The sequence below is a fragment of the Mesoplodon bidens genome (genome assembly GCF_964165515.1).
Source record: "Mesoplodon bidens genome assembly, chromosome: 14".
NCBI lineage: Eukaryota > Metazoa > Chordata > Mammalia > Artiodactyla > Ziphiidae > Mesoplodon > Mesoplodon bidens.
This window is the reverse complement of record NC_138170.1, coordinates 30,880,750-30,901,977: the sequence shown is the minus strand read 5'-3', so window position 1 is coordinate 30,901,977 and position 21,228 is coordinate 30,880,750. Positions and strand designations below refer to the sequence as shown.

Here is a 21,228-nt window from a genome sequence, read left to right as displayed (position 1 = left end):
CTAAAGATGTTTAAGAAATTTTAGTGAAACAGTCTTCCAAAAGGGGGAAAAAATAATTTGAGACTCCAAACTTTTAGCCGAATGATAACATTCTTGTGAGCTTTTATCTGGGAGTTATGCTAGTGGTTTCCATCCTTCCAATACTTGAAACCCATGTTTATCGCAGTTGTTAATTCATTTGCCTGGACAGAAAAACAGGGACAAGCACAGCACAACTCGTCTTTCTCAACTCAGACAGAAATAATTATGGCCTGAAAGTTGGTTAACTAATTTTAAGAAGTAGGTTCATTTCTCCTTCTGGATACTGAAAAGAAAGCTCTTGTTTCCTCCCCACTCCCCGCCCCCCACCCCCCACCATCTAAAGCATCTCTTCCAGCTTTTTCCCATGGACGTTGTTTTGTGGCTGGCTATTTTCTCATAATAAAGTAGGACTGGGCTTAATTATCCAAAATAGGAGTGCAGAGCAGCTTTCAAAATCTCAAATAGTTCATGAAGTTTTAGACCCATGGTGACCTTCTTTTTTTATTGAGGTGTAGTTGATCTGCAATATTAGTTTCAGCTGTACAGCATAATGATTCAATATTTTTATAGATTATACTCCATTTAAGGTTATAAATTATTTGCTATATTTCCTGTGCTGTACAATATATCCTTGTAGCTTATTTATTTTATACATGGTAGTTGTACTTCTTAATAGTGACCTTATTTTTAAATCCCCAATCAAGATGCAGGGGCTAGGGCTTCCCTGGTGGTGCAGTGGTTGAGAGTCCACCTGCCGATGCAGGGGACACAGGTTCATGCCCCGGTCCAGGAAGATCCCACATGCCGCGGAGTGGCTAGGCCCGTGATCCATGGCCACTGAGCCTGCACGTCCGGAGCCTGTGCTCCACAATGGGAGAGGCCACAACAGTGAGAGGCCCGTGTACCGCAAAAAAAAAAAAGATGCAGGGGCTAATATTTATTCATTCCTCTAATACTCATTGAAAACCTTTTACGGTAGACTCTGACCATTTGGTTATAAGTAAGCAGGTAGACACCCTATCCTGGTGGAGCTTATAGTCTGGTGGGAGAGACATATAAAAACAAGTCAATAAATAAATATGTATAATTATGTGATACCATGTGACACATGGTATATGAGAAGTAACATATGACTGAGATTAAGAGTAAAGTGATTGGTAAAGAACTCAGGCTCCTGTGCAGAGATAAGCTGAAGGTGAAATAGAGTTGTTCATCGAAAGAGCATGGATACAACATTCTTGTCAGACCAGAACCCTAAGATGGTATATAACAGAATGAAAGAGTAGGGCTTGGATGGAAAATGACAGAAGATGAAGGAAGCAGCAAGCAATGGCTAAATCATGCGGAGCCTTGAAAACTATGCTATTTTACTGTAAGGGCAGTGGGCAAACATAGCCAGATACAAAGTCTTACAATGGAACAATCATGCTTGCAATCAAGACTCTCAGGGAATCTAGAGATCATGGCGCTTTATCCAGCTCTCCTTTGGATAATGAATAAACACCCAGGACAAGTAGTCATGAGGCCTGTGAAGAATAAGAAACATTACTATGATTTATTGAGCATCTTCTTTCTACCAGCTCCTCTGTTAAGCATTTCCACAACCACTCTCTGAAGAGGGACTTATTATCCCCATTTTACAGGTGAGGAAACTGAGGTGCAGGCAGTTAGATAAACTGCCCCAAGTCTGCCCACTCATAATGGTAGAGGAGGGAAGTCTGGGTCCAGAGAGCCTGCTGTTTCCACAATACTGGGCTGTGAATGTCTGAAGAAGTGGAAAATCACCACTGGATTATCAGAAGCTGATTATTCAAGGCATGGATACATCAACTCTCCGGATTCTCTGCTTCCTCAATCTGATTCCTGTGTTTTGGTCTTTTTACTGTTCCTAAATCCTCTCTGCTTTAAGGAGGAAGTACTTATGTTTCAGATTTGCATAACATGTTATTTTTCAAAGTGCCCTCACTTGTTTTCCATTTTCATCTCCCATCAGTGGGACATAGGAAAAAGGCAGAAAGAAATCAATGCCTGTAGATAACTTATTTGGGGGCCAAACATTGTTCCTTTTTCCCATTTAATATTATCCTATTTAAAAATCACAACAGCCCTAGAAGGGAAATATTCCCATTTTACAGATGAAGAAACTGAGGCTCAGGTACCCTGCACAAGAGCACACAGCTCTAATGGGGAGATCTGGGTTGGAACCCAGTTCCATGACTCCAGAGCCCAGGCTTTCTCCCACCTCTATTTCCTTAGGAAGGTAAAAATAAGAAAAGTCATAATTTAGTGAATTCTTAGGTTCTAGACCCTGTGAAAATCACTGTACATAGTCATCTCATCAAATTCTCACCACCACCATTTAATGTAGATATTATTACTCCTTCTAGAGAAGCAGATACTCTAAGGACAGAGAGATTAGCTAACTTGTCCAAGACTGCACAGCAGTGGGCAGTGATCCAGAATAGACTCAGCTCTGTCTCTAAGGTCCATGACAAGGTGACCATAGTGCTCTAGTGAATGATGTGGGTAGGCCAGGAAGCAGCTCCATTTCAGAGAACAGGAGCCTGAAGACCAAAAACGTGAAATGACTTGACACAGTTCACACAGTTATAGCAAAGGCAAGACCAGAACCCAGGTGGGTTCTCTGATCTGAGTGAACCATGGGTGGGCAGGAGAGCTCTTTGCTGTTTACTATTAGGTGGAGAGTGCCTCTGAAAAATCTCAGTATCTGCTCAATGGTTGAAATTCCATCATCATGAGAAGCTGGCAACTTGACACAGGCTGAAAGGAGCGTCTTCCCTTCCACACTTGCTCAGGACTCTACCTTGGAGGACAGAATTCCTTCTTGTTTTTGCAGAATTCGGTTGATAAAATAAGACACAATTTGGATGGTTGGAAGATTGGAGCCCTTTAAGCCAGTAAAACTGTAGAGGAAGAAACTATTCCTTTGCCTTTTCTTATTGTGGCTTCCTCGGGGAATTTCCATTGACCACAACTGGTGAATGTAGCGCCAGCCCTCAAGTGAAAATATGAAGCAAAGGTCCAGCGAGGCTCCTGGGTCTTTGTTTGCCTTTTCAAAAGTGCTGCAGGCAGTGAAATGGGAACCTACATGAAAGCTGGGTTTGGATAACACTGAAATGGGTCTGCAGCTTTGAATCCCAACACTTGGCCTGGTTACCATGATGCCAACTCCTCCCAGCTGTCCCCACTTCTTGTGCAATCAAGGGCGGTACCTGGAACCAGGCACACTGTCTCTGAGAAGGAGAACCCAGTCACTGGCACCAAGCTATCTCCATCTAGGAGCATTTCCCTAGAATAAATATTTAAGCCTGCGTAGGGCTTCCTATTAATGCGAGGGTGAGTCAGTGCCTAGAGCTTTCTACATGTTTGATCAACAATAAACAAGTATTGAGCGAACATGACTATATTTGCAAGGATTTCTTGTAAGTTTTGGCACAAACATCCTGTTATCAAGGAAGCTTTAAGATCACTGAAACTGAGGAATGAATCTATTCCATGGTGTATATATATTTATTTTATTTATGAGAACCATGTCCTGTGCTGATTTCTCCCCTCCGCTCATGGGAAGGTGAAAGAAATTTCTCCCTTCCAGCCCTGGTGAAGCTTTGACAAAAGGCAAAGCCCAACTTCCTTGCTTCCCTCCCATCTACCCTTCCAAGACTCCACAAGGAGCTGCTAAGGGTTTCCTTCAAATCAAAATCTGCATCACATTCCTGTAGTCCTGGAAAGTACCTGACTTTACTGAACCAACTCTCTTTCCAGGGCTAGCAGCAGGGAAGACCCGTTGCAGCAACAGCCCTTCTCTTAATCAGCCTTATTTGTAGTTGGAAGAGACCACCCTTACTTGTGATGGGAAGAAACCACACTCTCCTCCTTTGCCCCATCTGAATGCTGTCTCGAGTTCTGTCTCAACTTCAAGGCTATGCTCCTGTCCTCTCTTCTCTGAGGAGCCTGCCCTGGTCTCTCCTACACCTTGAACTCTCCCTGCCTTGAACTCCAGTGGCGCTAATTGTTGGCATCACTTGTTTGGCACATGCCTTTCCTCCTGGTCAGATGCTGAATTGTGCAGTCACAGAGACCTCCCCCTTTGTCGTATTCCCCTGGTGTCCAGTGCATTTATATACCGGACTGTGCATATGTGTTCATTGTAAAGCAGGGCAGAGGACTGCAGAGTGTTCGTGACCTGCACTGCACCACAAGTGGGCAGTTTTGTGGCTCCGTTTCTTGTAAAAGCCCGTTAGTTCTTCCCCCACCCTCTTTTCCAGGACCATATCTATAAAAGATGGCATTTTGTGCCCCATTCACATTAGCAGGCCTGGAAACATAAATATAATCAATTGTAGTTTCTGTAGTGAGCAGAAAATCTTTTTAAAAAATCATTTGCCTCAGCAGTCTTTAATTAGACTCAGACTTTGCAGACATTCAGGCCAGGCATTTCAACTAAGCTATTTTTTCTATTTGGCTTATGAAATAGTCCAAATGTAATTTTAAAAATCCCATTGCTTGCATAGGCTACAAAGATTGCAGAGGGGCATGTTCAGTTAATCCTCAGGTCACCCCACACCCCTCCAGCTCTTTCTCCTATAGCTAGGAATCTGTTAAGACTCGTTGTAAAAGCAATAGCAGAATTTAGAACAAAACCCCATGAAACGCTGCAGGGTTTAGCTCCCAAGGAGGGCCACTGACTTGGCCAGCAGATCAGCAGATCAGCAAGCTTCTCTTACTAAATAAACCACATCTCGGAATTCACAGTTATCTGAGCTTTCCTTCTGAAAACAGGAAAGGAAAGTGGTTTCACAGAATAAAAATGAATTTCCTCGGTTTCAGAGCCTTGTTTGTCCTGTGCTTCTTCACACCAGACTCTCGTTGAGTGTGAAACTAACTGAGAGAAGAGTAGCATTTATTTAAGTGAGCTGGGTGCCCCCCTCCACCCAAAAATTCTTGTATGTTTTGAGGATGAGCTTTATTATCTAAAATTCAGTAACTTCTTAAGAATGTCTTTCTTGCATGTTGGAATATTTATTTGATATAATGTATGACTGTAACATAAAATCATATATGAATCCCAGAAAGGCATGTGTGTGATAGTAAATTTTTATTTTAAATTCAGATTCTGTAGAACTGGATATGAATCTAGGATAATGTCCATAGTTAATAATAGATATGTCTATTGATTTTAAGTGCAGAGTGCATTTTACTTAGGAAAGGTGACTATCTTTTTTTTTTCAAAATTTTATTAGAGATCAAATAGTTTCAAAATTCATGGGGGCAACATTGGCAGTCCTGAAAGCATGGATGAGCCAGTTTTGTGTCCCAAGCTCCCTGGTCTTTTCTAAAAGCAATAGCCTCCAGGCTTACCCGATGTGCATTCTGCCATCAGCTATATTAGTGTACCTGGGACCCTGCTCCCCAACCCCCAAACATATACTTTTACATTTTTCCCAAATAAAGGGGTCAAGGCCTTTTACACAGCAGGCCCATCTAGACCTTAGACACAGGAACATGATACATCTACAACATTATTGTTTAAAAAGATAAACCATTTAAAAAGATGGAGGTGTTGAAGTAGGCCTCCTGGGAAGGCAGTCCCCAAAGACTTAATAAGAAGAGGGAGATGTTACAAGATGCTGAACATAGCCTTGTATTCAAAAGACTATAAAAGATTAATTTAAAAGATTTAAAATTTAATTTAATTTAAAAGACCAGAAAAGATTAATGTAATAAAAGATTATATTTACAGGGACAAAGAAAGACTGATACATAATATGCTAAAATGTCAGTTAATGAAGCCATGCAGAAAGTGTGCCATTTATTTATTCAATAAGTATTTATTTAGTGCCTACTATGTGCTAGATTAGGCCTTGTGGATACAGTGGTGGATAAAAACAAATCTCCTTGCCTTTGTAGAGGTTATAGTCTGAGGAACATAGACAATGACCAAACAATCAAAAAGATAAATATATAATTATAAACCACAGTAAGTCCTCTGAAAGATGGCAATTTATACTAAAATGTGAATTAATACAGAAATATTTCATTGGTAGACTTAGGTCACAAAATCCATACTGGATTTGGAGGGTGACTGGGAGAGTGAGGTTAAGGAAAACTCCTAGGTTTTCGTCTTAGAGAACTAGAGAGATGTAATTGGGCAATAGATAGTTAACCACCAGTGGGCCCGCCTACTTCAAGCTCCAGACATCTCTGAAGCAGAATGTACCCTTCACAACAAGTAAGACACTAAGAAACATGCTGTCTAGATATGTGGAAAGAAAAGGACCCTATACTATGAATGGATAAAGGAAACTGATCTTGTATTAACACACAAAAAATCTTCCAGCAGGAAGTGGCCAAGTAAATAAAGATGGATACTTTATTGGGGAAGGAAGCAGAGCAGTTAGGGGGGAAAAATTAGGTATATGCTTACGGTAAGGGAGGGATTCATAACAACTCTATGCAAATATGTACAATCTTTAAGTATTCTTGAGAAATCTCTGCATAAACTCTGAAATTTATGAAAAAGGACTTTAGATTTTTAGAATCAAAAAATATATATATATAAGGTTTTATATACAACCTGGACTGGTTCACAATGGATTTCACTTTTTTAAAAATAAATGTATTTATTGATTTATTGATTTTTGGCTGCGTCGGGTCTTCATTGCTGTGCGCGGGCTTTCTCTAGTTGCGGCGAGCTGGGGCTACTCTTCGTTGCTGTGCGCGGGCTTCTCATTGCGGTGGCTTCTCTTGTTGTGGAGCACGGGGTCTAGGTGCGCTGGCTTCAGTAGTTGTGGCACGCGGGCTCAGTAGCTGTGGCTCGCAGGCTCTAGAATGCAGGCTCAGTAGTTGTGGCACACGGGCTTAGTTGCTCCGTGGCATGTGGGATCTTCCCGGACCGGGGCTTGAACCGGCGTCCCCTGCACTGGCAGGCGGATTCTTATCCACTGCGCCACCAGGGAAGTCCGACTTCACTTTAAGTCTATTAAACAACCCTTATTACTTGGCCAAGTTCTTTTACATCTGCTGCCTCTTTTACTCCCCCTACACTCTCATGAGGTGTGCAGGAGTGTCACTACCCGTAACAACCCATGTACTTATAGAGTTCTTTGCAGATTTCAAACATGCTTACCCATATATCTTCTTTTTGAAATCTGCCCAAAAGGTAGCAGGAAAATATTATTAGCCATCTTTCAGGCATTTTCAGCAAATAGGACTTAGCAAGAGGCCAGTGGTGGGTGATGGGATAGAAGCAGATATGAGCTAACCATCCTTGCCCGAGAGTAATAGCAGTAGTAGCAGTAATAACAGCGGTAACAGTCACAGCTACCATTGTTTGAGAACCAAATATGCGCCAGACGTCCTACTAAGTGCTTTACTACTAAGGTTGCTCTGAGCACATTTCTTGGTGCCTTGTTTTCATGAAGGGCACTTTTGGCTGATGGCCCAAGATTGTTAAATACTATTTGTTGACCAATCACATCTGTCTAGTCCTGTCTATAAAACAAAAACCTTGTCAGTTTTCCTTAATCTCACTCTTTTCCTCACTCTCTAATCCAATATGAATTTTACCACCTAAGTTCTATTGATTTTACAAACTAAATATCTCTGCATTCATGTCTATTACTCATTTTACCACCAGACAGCCCTTTGAAGTGTTTCTCTTGTCCTCATTTTACAGAAAAAGAAACTGAGATTCAGAAGTTTAATAACTTATCCAAATCCTCATGTCCAGTAAGTGGTAGGGCTTGTATTTGGACATAAATCTATTTAAAGCCCAAATCTATTTTTTCTGTCTCCAGAGCCTAGGTTCTTAAGATTAAAACTACCATTATTTGAGGACTTCCAGGCCTTGTGCTATGGAGTCTGCCTATATTATCTCCTTTAATCTTCCCAACTGAACAACCTCATGCAGTTGGTGCTGTTCTTATCCCACTATTACAGATGAGGAAACAGAGACTCAGAGAGGTTACGGAACTCGCCCAAGGTCACAGTGCTCATGAGTGAGTTGACTCAAGCAATTCGACTCCAATTTAGTTTAATACTAAACTATTAGTATGTTAAACTGTTTCCCAAAATTGGGGCTCAGACTAGTTAAAAGACTTGTCAAGGACCACAGGTCAGGTAAGTACAGGACCAGGGGCAAGACCAGGACCCAACTCCTCACACTGGATCATGCTTGAGGCATGTGGTAGTCTCAGCCAGTCTCCATCAGAGGTCAGTTAGACTATGACCTCTGACGTCGCCCCAACCCTGTGTGAATTCTTTCCACTCGGTCTAGTGTTTTCCCTTCATCCATCTCCCAGGGCTGTGTCTCTAGCTCCTCCATGGCTACCACTGCCCAGGTCGGGGAGGGATCCTCTGCCTCCCCACCCCCATGCAGCCTCCAGTCCCTAGGCTGATCTGCTGTCTGCTGAAGTTCGGACAGACTGATTGCTGTACAGTCTGGGCTGCTAATAACCAAAGGAACCCCCCAAATCCCCCCCATGCCATTGTGACTTCCTACCTTTTGAAACCAGACATTTCTAACGCAGAGAAGCCACAGTCCCAGACAAGTCCTGCCCATCCCCCTCACTGATAAATTTTACTCCATTGGCTGCAATGCCTCCCTTCCAGATGTTTTAAGTTAAGATTGGGAAAGTTGTGTTTTTACTGGATTGAATCACAGCCCTTGGCTGAAATTTTTTGGCCCTTTATACACTCCTTAGATTTATCAGCTAATTGCAGACACTTTGAGAGAATAATACAGCATGTGTTTATTATGACAAAACCCGTAAGTGTGTCTTTGTGGTCAAAGATTCACGGGTGTTTCCTTTACTCACCCCTGGTTCAGTGTTAGGGTTGGTTCAAAAATGTTGCTTCACGGGCTTCCCTGGTGGCTCAGTGGTTAAGAATCCGCCTGCCAGTGCAGGGGACATGGGTTCAAGCCCTGGCCCGGGAGGACCCCACATGCCGCGGAGCAACTGGGCCCATGCGCCACAACTACTGAGCCTGTGCTCTGGATCCCGCCAGCCACAACTACTGAAGCCCGCGCACCTAGAGCCCGTGCTCTGCAACAAGAGAAGCCACCACAATGAGAAGCCCGCGCACCACAAGAAACAGTAGCCCCCGCTTGCAACAACGAAGAGTAGCCCCTGCTCACTGCAACTAGAGAAACCCCGTGCACAGCAACGAAGACCCAACGCAGCCAAAAATGAATAAATTAATAAAATAAATTTAAAAACTAAAAAGAGTGGTGACCTCCAAAAAAAACAACACTGCAAAGGCTGAGTCACTTAAAAAAACAATGTTGCTTCAAAGTCAGGAGCTTAACATGGGTGAAGATTTCATTTATGTGTTTTGATGGAGTTTGGGGAATGGAGACAGGATAGATGCGATATAGCCCAATTTTCATTCTTGGACTGTTGAAATCTTTAGTTGTAGATGATAAAGTGATTTATAAAAGGAGACAGAGGAGTTTTATTTAAAACATAAAAAAAGCTTTGTGTTTTTCTAATGTCACTATTTAATAAAGTTCTCCATATGGGTTAATTCTGGATCTCCCTGTGGCCTATTAAGAGATTTATGCCTGAAGACATGTTGAAGGGTGTGCCTGCCTCTCTGAGTTATGGCAACCAGTAGCTAAGGTGGCCCTTCAGCCAGGAAGAGCCCAGTGGCAGCAAACTGGGGGGAGAGGGGAGTGGACTGTCATCACAGCTCAGATAGGGCAGTTGTTATCTGGGGTATGAGTCACTGGCAAGGATCTGGATGAAGATCTTGGCAAGCCCCAGTCCTAGGATGTTGCTGCATCTAAAGGACCAGATTGACCACTGGAAAGGCAGGATGGAAAAGCCAGAAGCGAAACATGGATGTCCAGGATACATCCTTGGGGTCCCTGATCCCAAGTCAGAATGTCAGTGAAGGGCTCAGAGGTGATGCCAGGTCCTTGGGGACCAGGGAGAACTGAGGCTGCACCTATGTTTGAGAAGGACAGTGATTGGGTAAGCCAGAGGGAGAAGAAATAAGGCAAACACTGACAAAAAGGAACAAATTGCTTTGACTGTGGAATGAGGTAGAAGCTGAAAACAGAGGAATCAAAATACGAAAATGCCTTTAAATTGTAAAAGAGTCAGAAAGAATGTCAGGAAAAAAATGTCAGCTGGAAATCTGGATTTTAGAATTGTCAAGAAAAAGAAATACAGTCGTCCCTCTGTATCCATGGGTTCCACATCTGCAGATTCAACCAACTGGGGATCAAAAATATTGGGGAGAAAATCCAGAAAGGTCCAAAAAGCAGAACTTGAATTTGCTTCGTGCTGGCAAACATTTACATTAGCATTTCCATTGTATTATGTATTATAAGCAATCTGGAGATCATTTAAAGTAAATGGAAGAATGTGTGTAGGTTATATGCAAATACTCCACCATTTTATATAAGGGACTTGAGCATCCTCTGATTTTGCTATTCACGGGGGACCAATCCTCCTGAAGATAGGGAGGACTGTGATGATTCTTATTACTCTCAGGTATAGAGAATTACCTAAAACACATGGTTGTGAGGGAGCCTGTTTCAATGAATGTATTTGAATGTTTTGTCATCTGTACATCAGAGAACAATTTTCTCAAGCATGTTGTTCACTTCCTTTCACAATGCTTCTCTCTGAGGACGCCCAGATTTCTCTCTGGAATGGGTAAATATTATCTCTTCTGAGAAACTGGTTTGTTTTCATTCTTCAGATTGAGAATCTCATAAATATTGTCTGCCCTTCTCATTTGCTACTAGAAAGCTTAGAACTAAATTCATGAGCCACTCCTAGCAAGGAAATAAGTTCTTAATAATACATAATCAAAAATGTATTTTTCTATGCTATTCTCACTCCTTACTTATCTTCCCCTTATTTTCCCTTTAATCCATTTCCTCCCCTTTTGAATTTATTGTATTTTATTTGATTGTATCTTATGGTATATGTGTCACTTAAGCTGGAACAAAGAAGCATATATAAATAAATACATCCATACAAGTAAATGGGTGTTTCCCAATGCTAAAAGATGCTTTTTTCTTTTACGGACTTTACATTTTACTTCACTCTTAATTCCTTTAACAAATGCCCCTTTCATAAATAGAGAGAGAGTTTCCTTCAGGCCTCTGAACCATCTCAATTTCCAAATTAAGTAAAGCCCAAATAAAGATACTGCCTTTGCTTGGTAAATTAACTCAATGTCCTATAATTGTTTAAAATGCTTGGTCGAAATTTTAGAATCATTATGCAATAAAAGACGGCATTCATAAATGGTGGAGAAAAGCTTGAACCCTACCAGTCAGGTACCCTGCTTTTGCCAGAAGAAGCCTTCATTATTAATGCCCTGTGTGGTCATGGGGTCCTCCAGACTCTCCACTTAACCCTACAAGACTCACTTGGGGGGAAGACTACATTTCCATGTAAGTAAGGTCCTCCTAAAGAACGAGGCACAACAAGCAGCCTTCAAAGTCCTCCCTCTCCTGCAACATTTCCACTTCTCTAACTAAAAGGGAACTCTGAGTAATCTGAACATGCATCTCCTCTAGAGGGCTGGCCATCTCCATCCTACTTCTCCAGCTTTATCTATTATCACTCGTTTTTCTACTGTTCAAGCTCCTTTGTTCCAGTTAAAGAGGTCTATGTATTTCTAGTTTCTCATCTTTGCAAATGCCACTCCCTGCTTGGACCTTAACCTTCCCCTAACTTACTCCTCCCCACTTGACTGAGTCCTACCCTCAGCACCCACCTCTTCCAGGAAGCCCTTCCCCATGTAGCAGCCCTCAATGATTTCCCCCATGAACTCTGTAGCTCCTACCATCTGCCGCTTCACCCCGGCACCTACCACATAGGCTGGGCCATTGTTATTTTTCTTTTCAAGTGTAAGTCCCATTTCCTCAACTAGATGTTAAACCTCTCTATAACTAGGACTGGTGTATCATAGACTCAATAAATATCTGCCCAAAGGTCAAATGAATGAATAATTCCTATGGATTTTGGGATACCCGGAAGCATCTAGCACAGTGCTGGCTCATTAAATGCTTGACACTAATGATACTAGTAAAAATGTTATCCTCCACTTACCCCCCACTGCAACATAATGTCCTTGAGCCTTCCTATCTTGGTAGCTAAAAGCAAACCCCACTTTTCTGTTTTAACAAAATAAGCTGTGCTTTGACTTTTTGATTTCCTCTCCTCCTAGATTTTGAAGAAGTCCTGCATCGAAATTCTAGCAGCTGAACCATCCACCATATGTGCAGGAGGTAAACTGAAATTACATGCTAATCGCTGTCACAAAAATAATGAGATTTTCAATTCAAGTCACATGTTTACTTCATCAGTAGAGAAGAAGGGAGGTGGGGCAGGAAAGGGAAGGGGGAAAAAGAGGAGTAGAAACTGCTAAATAAATTTGCTTCTAGGGAAAAAAGGGAATAAGGAATCAACATGCCAGTTGTTTGAAAGTTTGGAAAAGCCTATCTAAATTCTCTCCTTTCATGGGAACTAATTTGGGAATATTACAGAAATACTGGATTCCCACACATCACCATCAATACCCCTCTCTGGATACAAGTGGAGTCTAACCCTACATCCTCATGGCAGCCATCACAGTGATCATAGGCCACCTCTGAAATGTTGATATTTTTAATTATTTAATCAATGCTGAACCTCTCTCCGTAATTAATATGTCGATCGTAATTAATTATTTAATCTACAATCCCTCACAAAATGTTGATAGACCACTCCAATTATCCCAGTAAAAGGCCATTATAATTTTATCATTAATACAGCAAGCCTCTACTTATACAAAGAGTCAGCCTCCTCTGAGTCACAGTATTTTCTCTAACTGATCAAAATCATGTTCTTACTGTTGTTTTGTATTATAATGGACTGCCTAAAATTTCAATCATTCTGACTCTCTTTGTATAATTCCTGACAGGTTTCCCATCACTCTTATTTAAAAAGTACTGTTAGGCACCTACTGAATGCCAGGCACTGTGGTAAGTGCTGGCGATACAAAAAGGATAAACTTTCTCTCCATGAGTTCCTGTGCTCCAGGACCTGTAGTATTTCACTGTTGAGAGTTCACTGTTAACATCACCTTTCTAGTCTCCTAAAATACCAAGTGCCAATTATTAATTTATCATAGAAAATATATCATGTAACCCCATAAGTAGTGAGGAAGAACTTTCAAGCTTTTTCAAACACTGTACAGTTTTATTCTTTATGGCATATTTTATTGGTATAAATGAGGTAATTCCTTGAGGATTCCATTCCAGTTTCTTGTCTATATTTTAGAATAGTTGAAACACTTTTCAAGGAGTTAGATGTAGTGAATAGTATGTGCCAACAACAAAACACTAAGTATATATGTAAACATTTAAAGTTGTTAGCAGTACTTGGAGACCGACTATTCAGAGACGTGTAAATTTCCTGAAGAAAAGCAATCAACAAAGATTATCTACTGACCTTTAAATACACTGCTACCTGGTAACATAGATGGCAGGAACAAATGTGGTTGCCACAAAGACAGGTCCAGGAGAACATTCTTAAGAAAAGGAATTGAAAAACCTTACCTTTGCAAATTTACAAAAGCATATGACCACATGAACCCAGTGCCAGGAGGCTTAACTAGGATTCATTAGCTTCAAGGTAAATCTGTCTCCACAATTTTTATAATTCCTTTACTTTAAAACAATTAGAAAACAGGAGAGTTCCTTAATTGTGCAGTTATCTCATTCATGAAAAAAAAAAAACAACCCAGACTTGCAGTTTAGCAATCCTACTGGATGTTTTGCAACCTTGTATTGAATCAGAACATCTAAAGACAATGAATACAACTTCTGTTAATTCACTAGCATAATCAGTTCCCCTCCTGTAGGGTTCTTGGGGACAGAGAAGGAATCTTATTTCTCTCCACCTCCCATTGCCTAACAGAGTCCGTGGTACTTAATAGGTGGTCAATAAATGTTGACCGAATGTCTTGATTCATACATTCCTTAAACAAACAATGCACCGATTTTTGCTCATTTGACCCTTACTAACTACTTTCACCTAATCTCAAGAAATTATCAGAACTTTGAACTATTTTCAATGAAGCAGAATTAGAAATAGCCAAAGACAGAACCCCAAAAGCCCACCAAATCTCAATCACTCGGATTGAGTATCTTCTTAAATAATTCTTGAATCAAAGATTAGTAAACCAAAATCTCCTTTACTTACCACTGAGGTGTTCAAAACAATAAAAAGACCACATATATAAACATACTGAATATGGCACAGAAATACCAGGGTCCACAAGATCTGATCCTAGCAAATTCATAGTTTTCAGTATGTTTCTTATTAAATGGAAAAGAAAAATAATTAAATAAAAGATATTTTTAAAGCTAAGGAAAATATAAGAAAAAATATTAAAAAGCGTTAATAAATTTAAACAAATTAAAACAATTCCACTGATTAATTATCCCAGGAGCTGTTTCTTTGGTAGAACCAATAAAATAGACAAATCTCTGGTAAATCCAATCCAAGGAATCTTTCTTTAAATATTTTTTAAATCTCTGGCTTATGTGCAATATCCCATATTTTATGGACAAACAATAGTTTCCTGTATCGGAGTAAACTATCCAATTCTATTTATTTTATTTCTTTTTTCTAATTGACATGTAGTTGATTTACAATGTTGTGTTAATTTCTGCTGTAGAGAAAAGTGATTCAGTTATAACTACATATATACATTCTTTTTTATATTCTTTTCCATTATGATTTATAACACAATATTGAATATAGTTCCCTGTGCTATACCGTAGGACCTTGTTCTATATCCGTTCTATATACTAGTTTGCATCTGCTAACCCCAAACTCCCCCTCCATCCCTTCCATTTCCTTTATTTCTTATAAAAAAATTAATACAAGACACAGTGATGGGACCTAGCCTAGGTTTTGAAAAAGCAAGCTCCCACCTCCCTTGAATGAGAATCATTAGGATTAAAACATGTAGATTAGAGAATAAGTTTACTAAGAAGAAAATAAAACTTTCACAAGATATCCTTACACCAAAAGTTCTTCCAAGGATTCCCTTAAAGGTCTGTCACTGATCATTCTCTGGAGTAAGCAAGGCTTTCATGAAGCATTGGAGGCCATTTCATTGTCCAGGGCTGTGAACTCCTGTCAAGTAGACCTAAGCATACCTCCTCTGTGATTTTCATTAGGCCACTGCAAGGAGCCAGGGCCAGGGATTTATGTGAAAGTGCTTTAAAAAGCATAAACTGTTACAACAAAGCAAGGTGACATTACTATCATCAGTGTCATTTTAATAAGGATTGAAGGTCAATATGAGAATCATGATGTTGATAATATCACACCTAGATGAGAAAAACATGCCTGTATATTTCTCTACTGAAAGAAAATTGGGGAAACCTTGGTAGAGTTCAGAGTATCTGAAAAATGATTCATTAACTCATACGTACTGGAGGAGAAAGTGAACAAGGAAATACTGTTCATATTTGTAAAGTATAATGTTGAGATTAAGCCCTAGACAGATCTGTGAAGAAGGTAGAACTTGCTTTCATCAAAAACCTTTCCTCTCTGCTTCCTCCCCTCACTCTCTGAATTACTTCCCTTCCCTGGCCCCCAGAGCAGCCCCTGCTATGGAGCCCCACCCTGGCCTGTCCACTCAAGACACGCTATACTGACGATTGCATTCTCCCAAGACAGGGATCTCAGCTGGCTCTCAGCAACAGCCATGGTTCTGACAGCAATCTGAGCTCTGAGAGAGGCAGTGAGATAATGCACTGGGTGGACAGTTAAACTTGAGATCCAACACAGATCTTTCTGTGTTGGGCTGCAAATAATAGGGTGAAATTTAATGGGACAAATATAAAATGCTGGACTTGCAAATCATCAGTTTCACGTACAAGCAGGTTTAGAGAAACCTGACTTAGTAACAGTTCATGCAAAGAAAAAGAAAAAGCAAGGAGAAGCATAGCTATCTTGAGAGCCAACAAGAATTCCTCTGACAAAAAAAAAAGCTGATGCAATCTTAGAGTGCATCAATAGCCATCCAGTGTCCAGGGCAAGAGAGCTAATACCATGCTCCACTATTCCAAGTTCAGACCATGGTTCCAAGTCCCATATTTTAAAAATGGCATTGACAAAGGCATGTTCCTAGTAGAAGTGGTGATGGAACTAGAAACCATATTAATAATTCATTCAGGATGTGAGGGCAGCCCAGCTGCAACATCTGTCACCCCATTGATAGCCAGGGTTGATTCAGCTGATCTGGCTGGCTAGGAAGGTGTCCCCTTCCTCCATCCCATATGTATCCCTCCTGAAGTTGCATGCTCAGTGGAAGAGGATGACCTTCCCCAGTAGGGTCCATTCTTCAGTCAAGGATGTACAAGTAGCTGTGCTCCCCTGCTACAACCTCCAAACAACTCTCAAGGTCCATTTACAGGAGAACACAGGAAGTCAAGCTTCCAAGACTCCAGTCACTGATTCTTTCCTCCCTTCCTCCCTCCCTTCCTCCCTCCCTTCCTTCCTTCCTTCCTTCTTCCGTCCCTTCCTTCTTTCTTTCCATCACTTCTTAATGTCTACTATGTACCAAGCAATATGAAAAGATTTGAGTACCAAAATGCATGCTTGGTCCCAACCCCCCATGAAACTCACAGTCTGCTCTAGGAGATAGTCATATGTTCAGACAAATTACGAAACCACGCATGAAGCACGAGATCTTCTCAAAGAGGTGCTAATGAGATGCTTGTGGGATGAGGAAGGACTAGAGTGACCACAGAGATTTAGACAAAGAATTGAGACACTCACAAGGATATTTGGAGAATTCCCATGCAGAAAGGAATTACTAGGCTTACTATAAATAGCTTCAGGAGACCACCATGGAGAGATTGGGGAGGAATTCAAGGAGGCAGGTTTTGGCTTAACACATGCAACTTTTACAACTAAAGCTTTCCAACAATGGAGTAGATGCTGTCAACTTTCCACCCCCAGAATTATGTAAGCAACAGCAGAATGGCCATCTGTAACCGCATGCTCTACAGAGAAACCCTTTTTGGGTCTCCTTTATAACTTTAAGTTTCTAAAGACTTAATTCAACTTCAGCTAAGATATTAATGGCTGATTATTTGTTTACCGGCTAAAGAAAGAAGTATACTTGGAACTATTTTGCATTTTAACAGGAAACCTTAATGCGAAGAGGAGGTAAGCATCTGCCCTATCAAAAAGAATTTCAATCAATGTCATGAGTGAAACTATTTGGAGAGAGAGCCATTCCAAAACTCCTCCACTGCCAGAGGTTATAAGCTGGCAGCCAACAAGCCCTGTCTGGTCTGCACATATGTTCTTTTTGATTCACACTGCAATTAAAAAAAAATTATTGCTAACATTTAAAAGTCTGATTTCACCTAAAAATTCAGATTTTCGTCTTGTATTGAAAAATCAGATCTAGCAACATTGGGCCTGTATTTATTGCAAGATAATGATTATTACAGACTGAATAACTTCCCTTTAAAAGAAGCATGTACTCTTTCCAGTTCACCATACTCTCCACCACTCCCCATTATCCCAATACCCAGGTCAAGCATATGGTTGCCGTTTAGCATGGTGCTTATGCCACTGTATTTACAGTTCCTGTTCTAAAACATGTAGGAAATCACCTGATCTGTGGAGAGCCTTTATAGCACCTTTGACATTACCTGCATTTAAATAATTCTGCTTCCCTTCTAATATAGACTCTTTTTTAAAGTTCCTAATTAAATGTTTTTGCAGATTAGCCTCTGTGTAATTAGAAGAATTGATCCATTGTTAGATTGGCCCTGCCTAGTTCAGCTCCTCTTTAGGAAATGCATCGTTTTGTCTAAGCACAATTTTCCTCTGGTCCCACAATGTTGGCCTCAGACTTGAATAGCTCACAGTGTTTTATGTAAGCAAATACTCCAGGAAGGAACTAATTGGAATTAAGTGTGCAACCTGCCAACTGCTCTACATTTAAAGTTCTTTTCCTCCAGAAATGGAAGGAGATTATCATTAGCACCTTACACTGTCATTTCAGAAGCAATTGTATTATTCCTACTCTGTTGTTTCCCATTGTTCATAATAAAATTGGGTAAGTGAGCACAAAGGAAGGTACTTTTAGATGGCATATTTACCATTTGGAAATTAGATGCTTAAACCAGACACATTTAAGCAACATCAAAAAGTGGTTTCATTTCTTTCACTTCTCACTGTTTTTCAAAGAGCTCATGTTGGCCCATAGGCACCTCTTCTGAATCAATTATTTAATCCTCTCCTTGGTCTTCATTTTCATTTAAAGATATTTCTATTTGAAGGAGGGACTCTCATACATTGTTGGTGGAAATGCAAAATGGTAAATCACTTTGGAAAACAGATCTGACAGTGTCTCAAAACATTAAATATACACTAACCACATGACCTAGCTGTTCTACTCCTAGGTGTTTACCCAAGGGAAAAAAAAAATCTATGTCCTGACACAGACTTGTACATAAATGTTTATAACTGCTCTATTTTTAAGAGCCAAAAACTGTGAACAACTCAAATGTTCATCAACACATGAATGGATAAAACTGTGGTTTTCATACAATGAATAACAGTCAGCAATAAAAAGAAATAGACTATGTATAAACCTCAAAATAATTATGGATGAATCTTAAAATAATTATACTCAGTAAAAAAAGCCAGACCAAAAAAAAAAAAAACTTACTATATGATTCCATTTGCATAAAATTCTAGAGAATGCAAACTAATCTACAACAACAGAGAGAAGATCAGTGGTCGCATGGTGTGGGGCAGGGCAGGAGGAAGAGATTACATAGGGGCACATGGAAGCTTCTGAGGGTGGTGGATGTGTTCACCATCTTGACTGTGGTATCACCCCATGATTGTATACCTATGTCAAAACTTATCAAATTATACACTTTACATATAACTTACTGTATGTCAGTTATACCTCATTAAAATTCTTATAATAGCTATAAAATAAAAACTTAAGAGTAATTTAGGCATCAGAAAGCACTTAATACACATCCAGCTCTATATTATATTTTAGATGTTACATGTTACAATAGCATTTAATAGGAGAGCAAATTGAAGCTAACTCTCAAGATGGAAATATCACTAACAATAATTTTGCACAAAAGTCTTAGGTGATCAGAGCAAATGGTGAATATACAAATGTCTCATTTTCAGATACAGTGGTTGATAAGTGATCTTTATTGAGGTCATCGCAAAACTATCTGCTCACATTTCCAAAAAAAAAAAAAAGCAAAAAAAAGGGAACAGAATAAGTTTATCAAACTATTCATTGACCTAAAATTTTTTCTTTTCTAAAATTGAGCTATAATTCACATATCCTAAAATTCACCCTTTCAAAGAGTACAATTCGGTAATGTCTAATATATTCACAAACTTGTACAACCATAGCCACTGTGTAATTCCAGAATATGTTCATTATCCTGAAAAGAAACCCTGTACCCATTAAGCAGCCACTCTCCATTCCTTCCTCTCCCCAGCCCTGGCCAGTCGATTTTCTGTCTCTCTGGATTTGCTAATCTGCACTATTCACATGGAAATGAAATGGAATAAAATCATACAATAGATGGACTTTCATGTCTGGCTTCTTTCATTTGGCATAATGTTTTCAAGATTCATCCATGTCGGGCTTCCCTGGTGGTGCAGAGGTTGAGAGTCCGCCTGCCGATGCAGGGGACACGGGTTCGTGCCCCGGTCCAGGAAGATCCCACTTGCCACGGAGCGGCTAGGCCCGTGAGCCATGGCCGCTGAGCCTGCGCGTCCGGAGCCTGTGCTCCGCAACAGGAGAGGCCACAACAGTGAGAGGCCTGCGTACCGCAAAAAAAAAAGAAAAAAGATTCATCCATGTCATAGCATGTGTCAGAACTTGTTACTTTTTATGGGTAAATAATATTCCATTGTGTGAATACCTTATTCATCATTTGGTGGATACTTAGGTTGTTTCCACTTTTTTGGCTATTGTGAATGATGCTATTGTGAAATATATGTACAAGTTTTTGTGTAGACATACGTTTTCAATTCTCTTGAGTATAGGATGAGATTTCTGGGTCATATGGTAATTCTATGTTTAACTTTCTGAGGAACTGCCAAACTACTTTACAAAACAGCTGCACCAATTTACATTCCCACCAGCAATGTATGAGGCTTCTCATTTCTTCACCAACACTTGTTATTGTCCACCTCTTTTATTATAGTCATTCTAGTGAGTGTGGAGTTGTTTTGATTTGCATTTTCCTAATAACCAATGACGCTGAGCATCTTTTCATTCAATGAATGAATTAAGCCTGATTAAGCCTCAGAAAACAAACAGGATTAGATCTGACTGGTACCTGAATAAATGACCACCTTCTCCTCCCCTTTCTCCCTTTCTATACCAAGATGTCATTTATTTTTCATTAAACAAGCTTATACTGAGACTGACTCAGCCCTGGGTGAGGCACAGCCAAAGATTCTAAAGAAATAGATATGATGGCCTCTCCCATCAGGAAGCTTAAATTATAATTGAGAATAAAGTGACAAAAGAATCATAATAAACATATACCTTAAAGATAACTTAAAGAATATGTATCTTAAAAGATTAGGTAAAAGATCATTTCCAAGTAGAAATTCCTCCCTAATGCCCTCCAGTCCCTAGGCACTCCTTGTAGGAGCTGTAAACCAACATGCACGCTGCCTAAAAACACTTAGATGTGCATATGGTGAGAGACAGGTTCAGGGCTTTGTGAACAAACTGAATTAAATCAATATGCCCTGGTTCTGGTGTGTCCTGGCTCTCGCTTGCTGAAAGATTCACTTGACAGGGTTTTGTCACATACCTTCTACGTGTGAACGGCTGACATTCCAGTCGGGCTGCTGGGGCAGATACTCAGGCTCTTTTGGAGGCCAAATGTGCATCCTCATATAGAAACTGGTGGGAGCTCGCCTCTGCTCTGGTGTGCCTCTCAGAGCATCCTTTCCTTCATCTGCTCCCCGCACCTCAGGGGTTAGATTGCTCGGTCTCCACCATGGCTGTTCCTGAGTTTCTGCTGTCTTCCTCCCTAACACCCTGAGGGCTGGCCAAGCAGCCTCTTTCACTGAGGACTCAGCAGCAGAACTGGTTATGCTAGGACATGGTGTTAGAGGAGAGAGCTGGCACATGGCC

At 40.4% G+C, this 21,228-nt stretch overlaps 1 protein-coding gene across 6 annotated transcripts in view; it reads left to right on the top strand.

Annotated features, from left to right (window-relative positions):
- ANTXR1 (ANTXR cell adhesion molecule 1) overlaps positions 1–21,228 on the top strand; it is a 293,533-nt gene that overhangs the window by 67,902 nt on the left and 204,403 nt on the right. For all 6 annotated transcript variants that reach the window (XR_014017420.1, XM_081253940.1, XM_081253943.1 and 3 more), the window contains exon 9: positions 12,235–12,295. Coding sequence is in view for 5 of the 6 variants with exons in the window: in XM_081253940.1 (XP_081110066.1) it covers positions 12,235–12,295 (61 nt within the window). In the remaining variant the exon portion in view is untranslated. The remainder of the gene's footprint in view (positions 1–12,234; positions 12,296–21,228) is intronic.